We start from the raw sequence: 13144 nt of genomic DNA, 5'->3' as shown, positions 1-13144 counted from the left end.
CTTATAAGACCTTCAGAGATACCTGTAATTTTCACACAAGATTCCAGATAGATTGGTAATGCCTTTTAAAAAGAACTAAACTGTACAGGCAGAAGTACGTATTGTTATGTCTATAACCATATTCAATAAGCTGCCTGATAAATTAAAAAATTATCTCTAAATCTTGTCAAGAAGTGTCTCGAAAACTGGCTTATAGTTATAGACAGATGCTTTTACCTTGTAGAAGAATTTTTAAATCATGACATTGAGTAGCGACATAATTATGTAACCTAGTAATTAGTGCAATTTAAAATTGACATTCTATTTGTAAATCATATAATTATTATTTGTATTTTGACATTTTAATTTCAATTCATATTTTTAATTATTCTGTTAATTTATAAATTGTATTTTACGTGTTGTCCTAGCAACAGAGCATGTGAACACCTAATAATATTTAAGACCTATTTTGTACACCATGATTTTATGTAAGTAGTATTGATTGATTGATTGATTGAGTATCATCTACGCACGCTCTAGTAATTTGCTGTGGAGTCAGTATTTTTGATGTGATAGTATTTTTGTAGTTTGTATATTTTCGAATTATCTACAGTACTAGTTTTGCTAAACATTTAGTTTATTTGTATTGAAATAATTTAATTGATGTACAAAGGTATATAAATGATGAGAATAAATTGATCGGCAATTATTTATTTGATGTGTAATTAATAATATTCCTTTTCAAAATGTCTGTGAAATAAAAGGATTAAAAAAATAAAAGTAGTGGTCGCACCTGAGTGCAATATTCAAACTTCGTATCTTGCCGTCCAGCTCACGCTAATATTATTTAACACGAGAGCGAAAGGGACAGTACGATACGAACTTCGATTTTTTAATTTTTTAGTAGTCCCCCAGCTCGTGTAAGATTCTTGTTAGAAAAAAAAAAATGGAAATGAAAATAATATAGATAGATTAAAACAACATGGAACATAAGCTGCCTCCAATATAGGAACAAAATCTTACATACTAATTATATCGTTTCAACAAGTGACGAAAGCTAGAAACACAATGAGTTTTCTGACACATATAATAGATAGCGCTAGTATCGCGAGATGAAGTTGTTTGACGTAAGTCTTGCTGCGACCAATCACCAATCACCAATCGTTTGTGATTAACCAATCACAAACGTGATGCAAATGTCAAAGTTGACAAACTCTCGCGACACTAGCGCCAACTAGCCTTTCACATTTTGCAACAGCCCTTTTTAAAAAAAATTAAGTTACTAAACATAAACTTTTACGGTTATAAACGTTACACTTTTGATTTTAAATTGAAATAACATTAAAAATAAATCAAATGCACAGATCATCGTCTTTTCTTTTCCATTCTTTCGACATCGAAAATAAATTAAGCGTAAAAATGCATATTCTTTCCTTATTTAAAATACTTAAGGAAGCATAAATACAAGAAAAGTAACTATAAAAACATCAACATAATACTTAAATACAAAAGATGCAGTGTCATAAAATGAATCCACAATTCTTTGTAAAAAATAATAATTTGCTGATAAACTTGAACATCACATACGGAATATTCCTTAATGTTCCTCATAATGCAGCATAGCACAAACCATAAACAAATTTTTAAATGCCGTAGGATGCCATAATAACGTATTATGTCAATAAAATTTTTGGAAATATAGCTCTATCGTTACTTTTGATGTAAACATCATGTTACTTTGTTACTACTGAATAATGTCATTGCCATGGCGGTTTGTTTGCGGTTTGTGCTAGTGTCGCCCCCTGCATAAAGTTTTGCGTAATATTCCCTATTCATAACAGATTTTAAAATAACGATCAACTGTCATTAAGTAGGGACAAATGGAGAATCGGTGATTCGAAATTCGTTCAATCAGAAAATTACAATTTGCAATACAACAAGGAAGTAGACTTAAAAAAAAATGTGAACAAGTTTTGTTCTAGAAATGCCAGCTATTTGTTATTTTATGATACATTCACTAGTTACTATCAAAATATAAGCTTGTATGTGTAAAAATACTATTTTTTATTGTTCAAACCGTTTCTATTGTACTTAAAACAATCCAGTTTGACAAATGTTCAGACTAAACCCTAAAGATGACCAACACGACTAAAAACTATTTTTAAACGTATTAATAAAAAAAAGTTTTTGCTAAAAATGACATTTTTATTACAAGCTCTTTTTGTGACTACGAAAAATATCAAATTTCAAGTCGACGCTATTAACAGGTGAAGATTTCCGTCTTGCGGAGACGATCCTGGCAGGACCACCAGGTTGTCACTACCAGATTACGCGACTGCCTTAAAAATCCATTACCGAGAATTTTAGAGCTGGTCACGACTTTGAATGGGTCCCGACTGCTGAACTTTCAGTCACTTAACAGATTCTAGACCTCTACTCATTTTTATCTTTTTAGTTATTTAAAGGCAGCCGGCTTTTTAAAATTGGTCATCAATGTTTTAGACTGAAACATGATCATCAATTATTAATCTATTGCCACTAAAAGTTGCACAAACACTGACATGACATCACCTTGTTTCAACTCAAGTTAGTTCTACAGTTTTACAATCTATCTTAATATCTAAGTATACCAGATTCTATATTCACTCTTATACTAATATAGGCATTTTATACAACATTATTACGAATATATTGAGATTCTACATTAGATATTCACATATACTACAGTATTCAAGTCGCTAAGCTACTATGTTTTAATTCACAGTAATTTACAAGGAACGTGTGAAATAACATAAAGTTTGTAAGGACATCGGACAGCATAAATTAATTAATATCATTTATTTCATTACATACTGTTTGTCCATTATTCCTTTTAAACTTTATTTAAGTCGATGCGTATGATACGCAGCGTATCCAATTACTACAGACAAGAGACTACCGCATATTTTTGTAATTATACTATTGTAATTCCATCATTTATGTACATATTTTAGACCGTATTTTCTAAACAATAAAAATAACTATTAATCAAGTAAATACTGGTATAGGCTGCTCAATTAAAGCTTATAGCTATTCACTATTTTAAATTTGATCTACTGGCGCCATCTATATTTCGTTTTTTTGGCATTAGAAATAAAGTAAACAATCTTGACAAGTCTTTTTATTAAAAAACGTTTTTAAAACAACAGTAACTATTACTTATGATATCAAAATAATGTAAATGATCATATGTCGTTGCTAATTATTACATATTTGCTGTGACTTATTTTTCAAAAGACACGTGTACATATTTCTTTGTAATGCAAAAAAAATCAAGTATTTGAAGAAATTGTGCTATTTGTTCTTAGTTTTAAGGCGCTATACAGCGTGAATTTTTGATACAGCCCCAAACTTGAAGAGTAGTTAGTTAGTAAGGCAGTAATAATCACAATTTATTATATTTTAGTAAAAAAATAGCCTTATTATTTTTCTAATAAAATAAATTTGCACGCAATGTTCACTACGTGATACTACATTTGTTTTTATTTAAAACGTCGCACTTGTTGACGTGACAGCTGTCACAGATCTAGTTTAAAAAAAATACGCTCTGGTATTTAACTCTAAATTAACAATTTGTTCTCATATCGGTTCACAGCACTTAAATCTAGGTCTTGTTTGTTAAAGTTTGAGGCTATATCAATAATACACGCTCTGTTTATGCCCAAGTTACGACTAGCTGCTACTATACACATGACATGGCGACAACGCCATCTATAAATTTGTTTCAATACTTTTTTCTCGGAAATAATACTCGTACCTAACAAGAGAGGGAGAGAGAGAGAGAGAGAAATTTTCATTTATGTACCTCTGTTTTCTGTACTGCTTACTATGTACAGTATGTAGAGTCATAGTATTATAGCTACAAATGCGACCATGATTACGGCAAAAAGCCATTTTCCCGACTCAGATTAAAACCAAATGAATGAGGGCTTTTCTGCTGCAATATCGCTAGATGGCGTTAGTATCGTAAGGTCTGCTTGACGGTAGTCTTGCGATTGGTTCATTAAATTTTCAGCCAATCACAAACCGAATTAGGGTTGCCAACCATTCTGTCAAAACAGTACTTGTGCAAGGTCCGCCCGGATTGCTACCACCATCTTGCTCGCTAATCCTGCCGTGAAGCAGCAGTGCTTGCACTGTTGTGTTTCGGCGTGGAGAGTAAGACAGCCGGTGAAATTACTGGCACGTGAGGTATCCCATCTTAGGCCTCTAGGTTGGCAACGCATCTTCAATACCCATGGTGTTGCAGATGTTTATGGGCGGTGGTGATCTCTTACTATCAGGAGACCCACTTGCTCGTTTGCCATCCATTCGAATAAAAAAAGAAAGAAAAGACTATATTTTCACTACATTATACTTTTTACTGTTGAACTAAAATGAAGTATACAAAATACTGGTTTCAACATTAAAATGCCTAACACTAAGCACACACTAAATCAGTGCAGCATAGTCACAACAATAGTGTTTCAGAACGAATCTACCAACGTAAATTTAATAAGTGTAGCTCCTTATTTATTTTAATTTTATTTATGATTCTGACGAGGTCTAAGAGGCTTTTAAAAATGATACTAAATTGATAAGCTGTGCGAGAAGAACCCAAAAATTTGTCTTTAGAACGTGAAAAGAGGAAAATACTGCTAATTTGTCTAAAATACTATTTCCCTTCTCAGACCTAAATATACTTTATTACTTGTAAAAAAAGTTGGCGACCCGGAACACAAATGTCAAAATGACACGATACAGCGCTAACTAGCTAGTCACAAGAAAGTTAGAAATGTTTAAATACCCCGGACTTTATCATTTCAAAGTTCAATATCTCAAAAACACTTATTATTATTTCTTTGCTTTTTTCTATAATGGCACCTTTAATGTTTGTATATTAGTATTTCATACTTTAACTGACTATCAAAGTAAAGCTTTTGCTAAAAGAAATCAGCGGTAGGAATACAAATACTTTACCCCGAGACAGTGAACCTATTATCAACTATTAAATTCCGAAATTCGCTTAGTTTAATCTCATTTTGACTTCAACGCCATCTACATTTGAGTATCGGTACTTACAACACTAACAATGCAATGTACACGCGGGTAATTTTTAAAGTTTCTAACACCGCCACCTGTAAGCGAAACTTGGTACTGACGAAACAGCGCCATCTATTATTCGTTGCTGTCTTGTTCGCCGTCTCTTAGGGCGATCATGTCAGGTAGTTTGTAGTGTTGCATGTGGAATGGAGGCTCTGGACTCGTGCATGGCCGCGGTGGCTAGAAAAAAAAGAAAGTTGGTATTTATGCTGGATCTAGGCGATCTGGATCTATTTATTTTTATGCTCTAGTGCGTAAAGTAAAATCTTCGCCTAAGACCAAGGAGTCAACAGCCACAAACAAAAAAGTTTCTATATATATTTTTTTAAATATTTTTATTTTATGTGAAACTAAAAATTTATAATTATATAGCAATGCATGAAAAATAAAAGGTATCTAGTAAGTGAACAATTGTTTCCACTGTTGCTATTTAACTTCTTCGCAATCGAAGTATAAAGCAGAGTGTAAAACTTGAGCATTAAACCCATTTTCCCCTCGACGTGTCTATCCACCCTCGCCGTACCTGCTCGGGTGGCTATATGAACGCCTCGGGTAAAATGGCTCGTTTTATGCTCTTGTTGTACAATCTACTATTTGTTATTCGTTTCATCTCTTTCGTTAGCGCCATTCACGAATTACAGGGGAATAAAGAAACTCACATAATATGGACACTTACATACAATACACGTATCTTTTCTTTAGTAATCGAATAAAAAATGACAAAGATGAAACGCGTCAAATTTCGCAGTAAAAAGTGTTTTCATCACACTTGCTCGTAAACAGTGTCGTAACATGCAGGCTACCTTGCTTGCAACCCCCCAAATAAAACCCTCGACCTTAATGTGCTTGTCATGAAACCCGTGGTCGGTAAATGAGTCATTGCGCGTACTAATTTTCTTGTCATGAAGCCCAAGGTCAATGCCCGTACTGATACTGCTGCGCGCGCTGCTGCAGGAGCACCTGCGCGCGCACGTCGGGCACATGCCAAGAGCGCAGTCAGCGGTATCGGCAATTTTTGAAAAAATATTAGATTTTTTTTATTGTATGTCGCACGGGCGGTACTAGAATTCCGAACATCGACTTCGGGCTTCTAATAGACTCTCGTTCGTAATTCCTTAGTTACCGCCCTTAAGACACAATGTACTATTCTAGGTGTGACGTCACACGGAACTGTGACTGGCTATTATGTCTATATATTTTTTATAACATTTTGTACAAATACGTAAAGATTTATTTACTTACCAAAGTGCTGCGCCCGCGTCTTCTTTGTGGTAGAATACCTTTTCTTGCCATGAAGAATCTGGAAACAAACAATTATTGTTTCTTTAACAAAATATCGCTAGATGGCGTCGGTAACGCGAGGTCCGTCTAACGTTACGGTCTTGCTCCGATTGGCTCATAATAATAGTTATTCAACCAATCACAAACGTGGCACAACGTGACGGAAACAGTGACGGAAAACTACTTAGTGTGGCTTGTTGCCACTAGATGGCAGCACTGCTGAACACTCACCGTATAGTGGATATAGGAATGTTGACCTGATGGGACACTGTCTGGAAGGTATGCCCCAAAGAATTAGTACTATATTTGCCCGCGACTGACGCAGTCTGCCGTCTGACGGAAAATTACTAAGTGTGGCTTGTTGCCACTAGATGGCAGCACTGCTGAACACTCACCGTATAGTGGATATAGGAATGTTGACCTGATGGGACACTGTCTGGAAGGTATGCCCCAAAGAATTAGTACCTATATTTGCCCGCGACTGACGCAGTCTGCCGTCTGACGGAAAATTACTAAGTGTGGCTTGTTGCCACTAGATGGCAGCACTGCTGAACACTCACCTTATAGTGGATATAGGTATGTTGAACTGATGGGACACTGTCTGGAAGGTTTGCCCGCGACTGACGCAGTCCGCCGCCTGCCGTAGTACTACTTCGCTGCGCCTGATTCGCTTGTTGATATTTATGTACTCTGACTGGTTTGATTGAGATTGCGACTGAAAAATAATTGTGCATTCCATCAGTACAAAAATTTGTTTCTGCAATTGAACAGCATGAAAAAATGTAACATTTAAGTTTTAATTGTAATAAGTAAAAAAAAAAATATATCTACAAGTTAAAGTTTTGCATGGTGCTTTAATTCTTAATCTAGATATATAAAATGTTTCCCTTGAGCCATTTTAGTTTAGTTTTTAATTTAGTTTAATTATTTATATTATACAAATTCATATAAGTCTTTTCTGAACAACCATAATCATACTGGTTCATTGGTGGAAACTGTTTTGGCTTTTGTGTTATCAAAATTTAAATATTTATGTGTATTATTTTTTTACTGTTTCCCTTTATCACTAAATAAAAAAAATAAGAACATTAGGTTTCGTTGTGAAATGAGACCTACTCGTATTGTAGGGTGCAGCACGCGAACCAGATTAACGAAGATCCAGATTCGATTCCTAGCTCCCACCATTTCCTTTTGTATTTCTAGTTACAGTTTGTGACTATCTCTATGACTTAGCAGAATGAGGGCTAAATTGCAAAATACAAACTGAAATATAGATGCACAGGTAAACCAGAAAAATAAGACCAGCACTGGGAATCGAACCCAGGTCCTCGGCATTCCGTGCCACGTGCTATACCGCTACACCACTGCTGGACAACGGTACAGACACGAATTTCCCCTATGCACCACATACCTCAGCTTGTTTGTTTCTTATTTAGCCGCTTAAGCAGTGACGCTAGCGACATCTATACCGTAGCCCTCATCGAGAAACTTTCGGCACTCCATTGGAACTAACCGCTCACCCGGACAAGAGATATCGTTATTAAGCAATCAAATTAAGATTGTTTTTTTTGGAATCTTTTTGTATTTTTTTAATTTCAATTCCAAATTTTTTACTTTTACGGTCATCCAAAAAACCAATCTTAGAATGAGGGCTACCGTTTTCGCGCTCACCAGTTGGCGCCACTGTACACAAAGGTCCTACCTGAAGTATAGTTGTTAGTTTGTTATTACGGGCGTGAAAACAAAATTTACATTTAAATCATATTTAATACCTTAAAACCGTACCATAAAAATATCGAGCATGCCACAGTGTTGCGTAGTCCCGTTTTGTTCGGAAAAAAGGGAGAACAAAGGTTTCCGAAAGACAAAACTGTCTCAAAACACAGACATTCATTGCCCCGTAACGCATATTTGCCATAATTAATTTCAGGTATTGCAAAATATTCACAAAATCATTCTAATTATAAATAAACCCGCGTAGCTCACCCAAAAACGGTGATATTTGACATTTCGGAGACCTCTCACTACACTATCGCCTCTAGCGGCGAATTCATACGCGATAGCCCATTAGTCTGCGTTTCCACCAGAGATGTGTCTTGCGTTACGAAGAATGTGTTTGTCATGACAAACTCATGAACTATGGATATATGGCTGACACGTTTCTTAGGGTCATGGTATGATACTTGTACGACACGATGTAGTGGGCAGAGATCTTAACTTTTATTTTTATTCGACTGGATGTCAAACGAGCAAGTGGGTCTCCTGATGGTAAGAGATCACCACCGCCCATAAACATTTGCAACACCAGGGGTATTGCAGACGCGATGCCATCCTAGAGGCCTTAGATGGGATACCTCACGTGCCAGGAATTTCAAGGCTATCTTACCCTCCACGCCCAAACACAACAGTGCAAGCACTGCTGCTCCACGGCAGGATTAGCGAGCAAGATGGTGGTAGCAATCCGGGCGGACCTTGCACAAGGTCCTACCACCTACCAACTGACTTGAACTGCTTAATTGTACTGTTGTCTTAATTCTGAACGTACCCTATTGCTCTCTCCGACGTGGATGACGTTGACGGATGCCCCGAGGTTGCCAGGAGCCAGGGTCATCAGCTTGTTCGGAGACACCTCTACGAACGGTGCCGGCTGCGCCTGGACTTGGGGTGACTGCAAGTGTCAAAGGTTTAAGGTTCAACTAGGGAATAATTGATTGAATCAGGCGTTAAGCCAAAGTCAAGCGGTTTGAGCGGCTGACGACGTACTTACAACAACGTTTTATTTTATTTTATTTATTTGGGGCATCAACAGCAATACAGTACATTATAATAGGACTTAGGTACTAAACAGAAAGCCAATAACAGATGTCCACAGAAATACAGTTGGCGAATCATACTACGTTGTGTAAAGATTTGTTTTCTGGCGACAATTACAAATACCACCATGTAAATTGAGATCTAATTAACGTGCGAGAAAAGGCTAAAATAAAGTTTTGCATACATAAGATATTGAAAAGGCATTATAAGCGATCATGGCATTCTCAGAAGGCAGGAAATCAGGAATGCAAAATGCTTAATTAATATTTGAGTTGACGTACATACTGTAATCCTACTGATATTATTTATGGGAATGTAAAGCTAACAATGTACAAGTAAATAACAATGACATACTTAACTGAAAAAAATGAATCCGAAAATAAATGATTATTATTATTATCTAAAAAAATATTACATATAAAATATTATCTTATTCAATTTAGGCTATAAAAAGCACTTATGAATGTCGGAAAAACCTCTGTTGAGAAGAATCCGACATGAAACTCAACGAAGTATATATTTTTAAACAGAATTGTAATCTTATTTATATATACATCACAAGTATTTAATACATTTTTTTTAACACAGTAGATTCGCTATTTGGAAAAAGGGATCGCCAATGCGGATCGCAATTATTTCTAAATATCTATGTCCATGATATAATCATTAATTTTATAATACCTTCGCCAGTATTATATCGCCAATATTATATAGACGCTTGAAAGAAGAAATTGACTAAGCGACATTTTTTCAAGACAGTGATTTATATACATGTACAGGTGCTCACTAGATGGCGCTGGTCGCTGCAGACTTATAGTTACTTGGTGTATGATGTAGGGAGGTGCTCACTAGACGGCGCTGGTCGCTGCAGACTTATCGTTACTTGGTGTATGATGAAGGCAGGTGCTCACTAGATGGCGCTGGTGGCTTCAGACTTACTGTTACTTGGTGTATGATGAAGGGAGGTGCTCACTAGATGGCGCTGGTCGCTGCAGACTTACTGTTACTTGGTGTATGATGAAGGCAGGTGCTCACTAGATGGCGCTAGGCGTCGCTTACCGTGACTTGGTGTATGATGATGATGATAGTTGCTAACTAGATGGCGCTGGTCGCTGCAGACTTACTGTTACTTGGTGTATGATGAAGGCAGGGGGCTCGTCTCTCGTATCGTAGGTGTGGTCGTGGTCGGGCCGGTCCTCCGGAGAGTCGTACTGGCACTGCACGTTCAGCATCGGGAAATCTGGAGCACGGACGTCAGGTAAGGTTATGCGGGATTAACACGTTTCTGCAACTTTTATAACGGAAATATAAACGCAAGTTTGCGACGGTTGAGCGACCAAATTACTTTTTATATTTATAATTAAGGTTTGGTTTGTATTTGATATTTAATAAAAAATACATTTGTTACATAAAAAGGTTTTTTTTTCATACTATTTACACTTCCGTTTCCGTTTCTGCTAAAATTTTCCTTTGACATCTGTTTCCGTTTCTGGGTCCGCTAAGAGACTTCTGTTTTATCACTAGGTACTAATAAATATAATTATAACATTCCTCTTCTAAAAATGGTTAACAATACTTTTTATTCCACTAATGGAGCGACCACACACCTGCTCAGAATACGGAGACGATATAGTAGAAGATCCGAACTTGAAAAGATCTTCACTGGTCTGATAATAGAATGAAATTTTAAAATAAATTAAGTACATGGAGAAAATATATTAGAAATGGTTTTGCTAAAAAAAAACCTGGACAGGCTATTTTTTTTTAAATATTTTTCAATGTTTTATTTGCAGACAGCCCTATATCAACGTGTTCACAATAAAACAGCGCTTACGTTGATATACAATTTGTTCTATTATCTAATCAAGTGAATGTAACTGGCATCCACATAACTGTTTGAGTTTATACCTGGGAACCCAGAAGTCCGTCCAGGTAAACAATAGCAAACCCAATGTCTACATATTCTATAGGTCTTATACTTTAAGTCAATATAAAATTTTCTTAATATCTCAATGATGCAACAAAAAACTGACTGTTGTGTTTCGCCGTGGAGAGTAAGACAGCCGGTGAAATTACTGGCCCTTGAGGTATCCCATCTTAGGCCTCTAGGTTGGCAACGCATCTGCAATCCCCCTGATGTTGCAGGTGTCTATGGGCGGTGATAATCTCACCAACATACAGGAGACCCACTTGCTCGTTTACCATCCAGTCGAATAAAAAAACATATTAAAAATCATTTTGAAAATAATAACCTGTCCAGGATTTATTTTGCAAAACCATTTCTAATATATTTTCTAATTTAAAAATAGGTTTCATTCTGATAGCAGACCGGTGAAGATCTTTTCAAGTTCGGGTCTTAGACCAATACGGAATCGCAGTGATGTGCCGTAAGCGTCAAGATTTTACCGAATGCTCTTCACGTAAAGTTGTGACGTTTACGGCACGTCACTGCGGGTCCGTCGCTGAGCCGAGACCATTTCAGCTTCACGTCATTATTTGTTTGTTCATATACTCTTTATCATTTTGTTTTTTTTTTCTTTTTTGTCATGAGTGTTAGAGAAATAAACGTACCTATTTTTATTCTATTCTCCGTATTTTGAGCTCAAATTCAAATCATTTATTCAGTAAATAGGCCGCAATGGGCACTTTTACGTCATTTTTTTTAAACTACCAGCGCTTCTGGAAAGACCATCGTTGCCAGAATGCGCGCAAGAAACTTGCAGAAAGTCATTTTTTCAACATAAAATAATTACAAACAAAATACTTAAAAACTACAGTATACAATAAAATAAAATAAAATATAATAATAATACAGGGATGTATGGGGTCCCTTAGTTACAAAACTAAACACTATTATCTACGTTCAGTGGAAGTGTAGAATGCTTCCACCGTCATAAATAAAATAAAAATACGTTTCAGGTCAAGTAACTATTAAGCTTTTGGATTCCGAAGGCAAGCTCACGTCTGCCGCCCCCAAAGCACAGCCCAAAGTAAGCTGCGGTGTGGTCGCTCCTTTATCCTTTTCGACACCAACGACTCATATATATACGCACCGCAGGTTCCACGCCAACGACCTATATACGTCCATTACTTCAATGCAAAAACAACCTTCGTTCAATGAGGGCTATCGCGTATGAATTCGCCGCTAGAGGCGCTAGTGTAGCGTGAGGTCTTCGGAATGTCAAATCTCATAGTTTTTGGGTGAGCTAAGCGGGTTTATTTATAATTAGAGTAATTTTATATTAAATATAATGACCCGGATAACTCACGTCTTAAATCGAGTTTAGCTCGACATGTTTCGGGCTAATCCGTAGCCCTTCGTCTTCGGAGCAACGCGACTCAGCGGCTGCTGCAACACGCCGCCGCTCTGCTCGCGCAATTAGAGCAATTCTCGCGCAATTTTCGCGCAATTTTTTTTAGAGTAATTTTGTGAATATTTTGCAATATCAGAAAATAATTATGGCAAATATGCCTTCCGGGGCAATGAATGCCTGTGTTTTGAGACAGTTTTGTCTTTCGGAAACCTCTGTCCTCCCTTTTTTCCGAACAAAACGGGGACTGTGCAACACTGTGGCATGCTCGATATTGTTATGATACGGTTTTAAGGTGTATTAAATATGATTTTAATCTAAACTTTGTTTTCACGCCCCGTAATAACAGACTTTGAAAGCCATACTTAAAAACCTCACGCAACAGTGCGCCATCTAGTGAGACAATAAACTATAGCCCTCATTGTGATAAGGTTCAATTTTAGACATTACAATATAAGAAGCCTGGCGTATGGGTGATGTCTTTTGTGTTTGACGTGGCGCATGGCGGCGAAAAGGTCAATGTATTCAAATAAAAATGAAAACGTATTCTTAGTTTTATTTTAATGATAAAAGTAGGTAAGGGACCTTATTGTCTTCAACTAGTAAGGACTTCCACCAGAGATGAGCGATGAACTAGA

At 36.5% G+C, this 13144-nt stretch overlaps 1 protein-coding gene across 1 annotated transcript in view; it reads right to left on the bottom strand.

Annotated features, from left to right (window-relative positions):
- Positions 1-1641: 1641 nt before the first annotated feature.
- LOC141443803 (uncharacterized) overlaps positions 1642-13144 on the bottom strand; it is a 55293-nt gene continuing 43790 nt past the window's right edge. Inside the window, exons 2-6 of the mRNA XM_074109165.1 lie at positions 10320-10435; positions 8927-9049; positions 6942-7096; positions 6343-6400; positions 1642-5280 (exon numbers count right to left, since the gene is read on the bottom strand). Of these exons, the coding sequence (XP_073965266.1) occupies positions 5176-5280; positions 6343-6400; positions 6942-7096; positions 8927-9049; positions 10320-10427 (549 nt within the window). The 5' untranslated portion in view covers positions 10428-10435 and the 3' untranslated portion in view covers positions 1642-5175. The remainder of the gene's footprint in view (positions 5281-6342; positions 6401-6941; positions 7097-8926; positions 9050-10319; positions 10436-13144) is intronic.

Source organism: Choristoneura fumiferana, chromosome 28 (assembly GCF_025370935.1).
Source record: "Choristoneura fumiferana chromosome 28, NRCan_CFum_1, whole genome shotgun sequence".
Taxonomy (NCBI): Eukaryota; Metazoa; Arthropoda; class Insecta; order Lepidoptera; family Tortricidae; genus Choristoneura; species Choristoneura fumiferana.
This window is presented reverse-complemented; position numbering and strand designations above follow the sequence as displayed.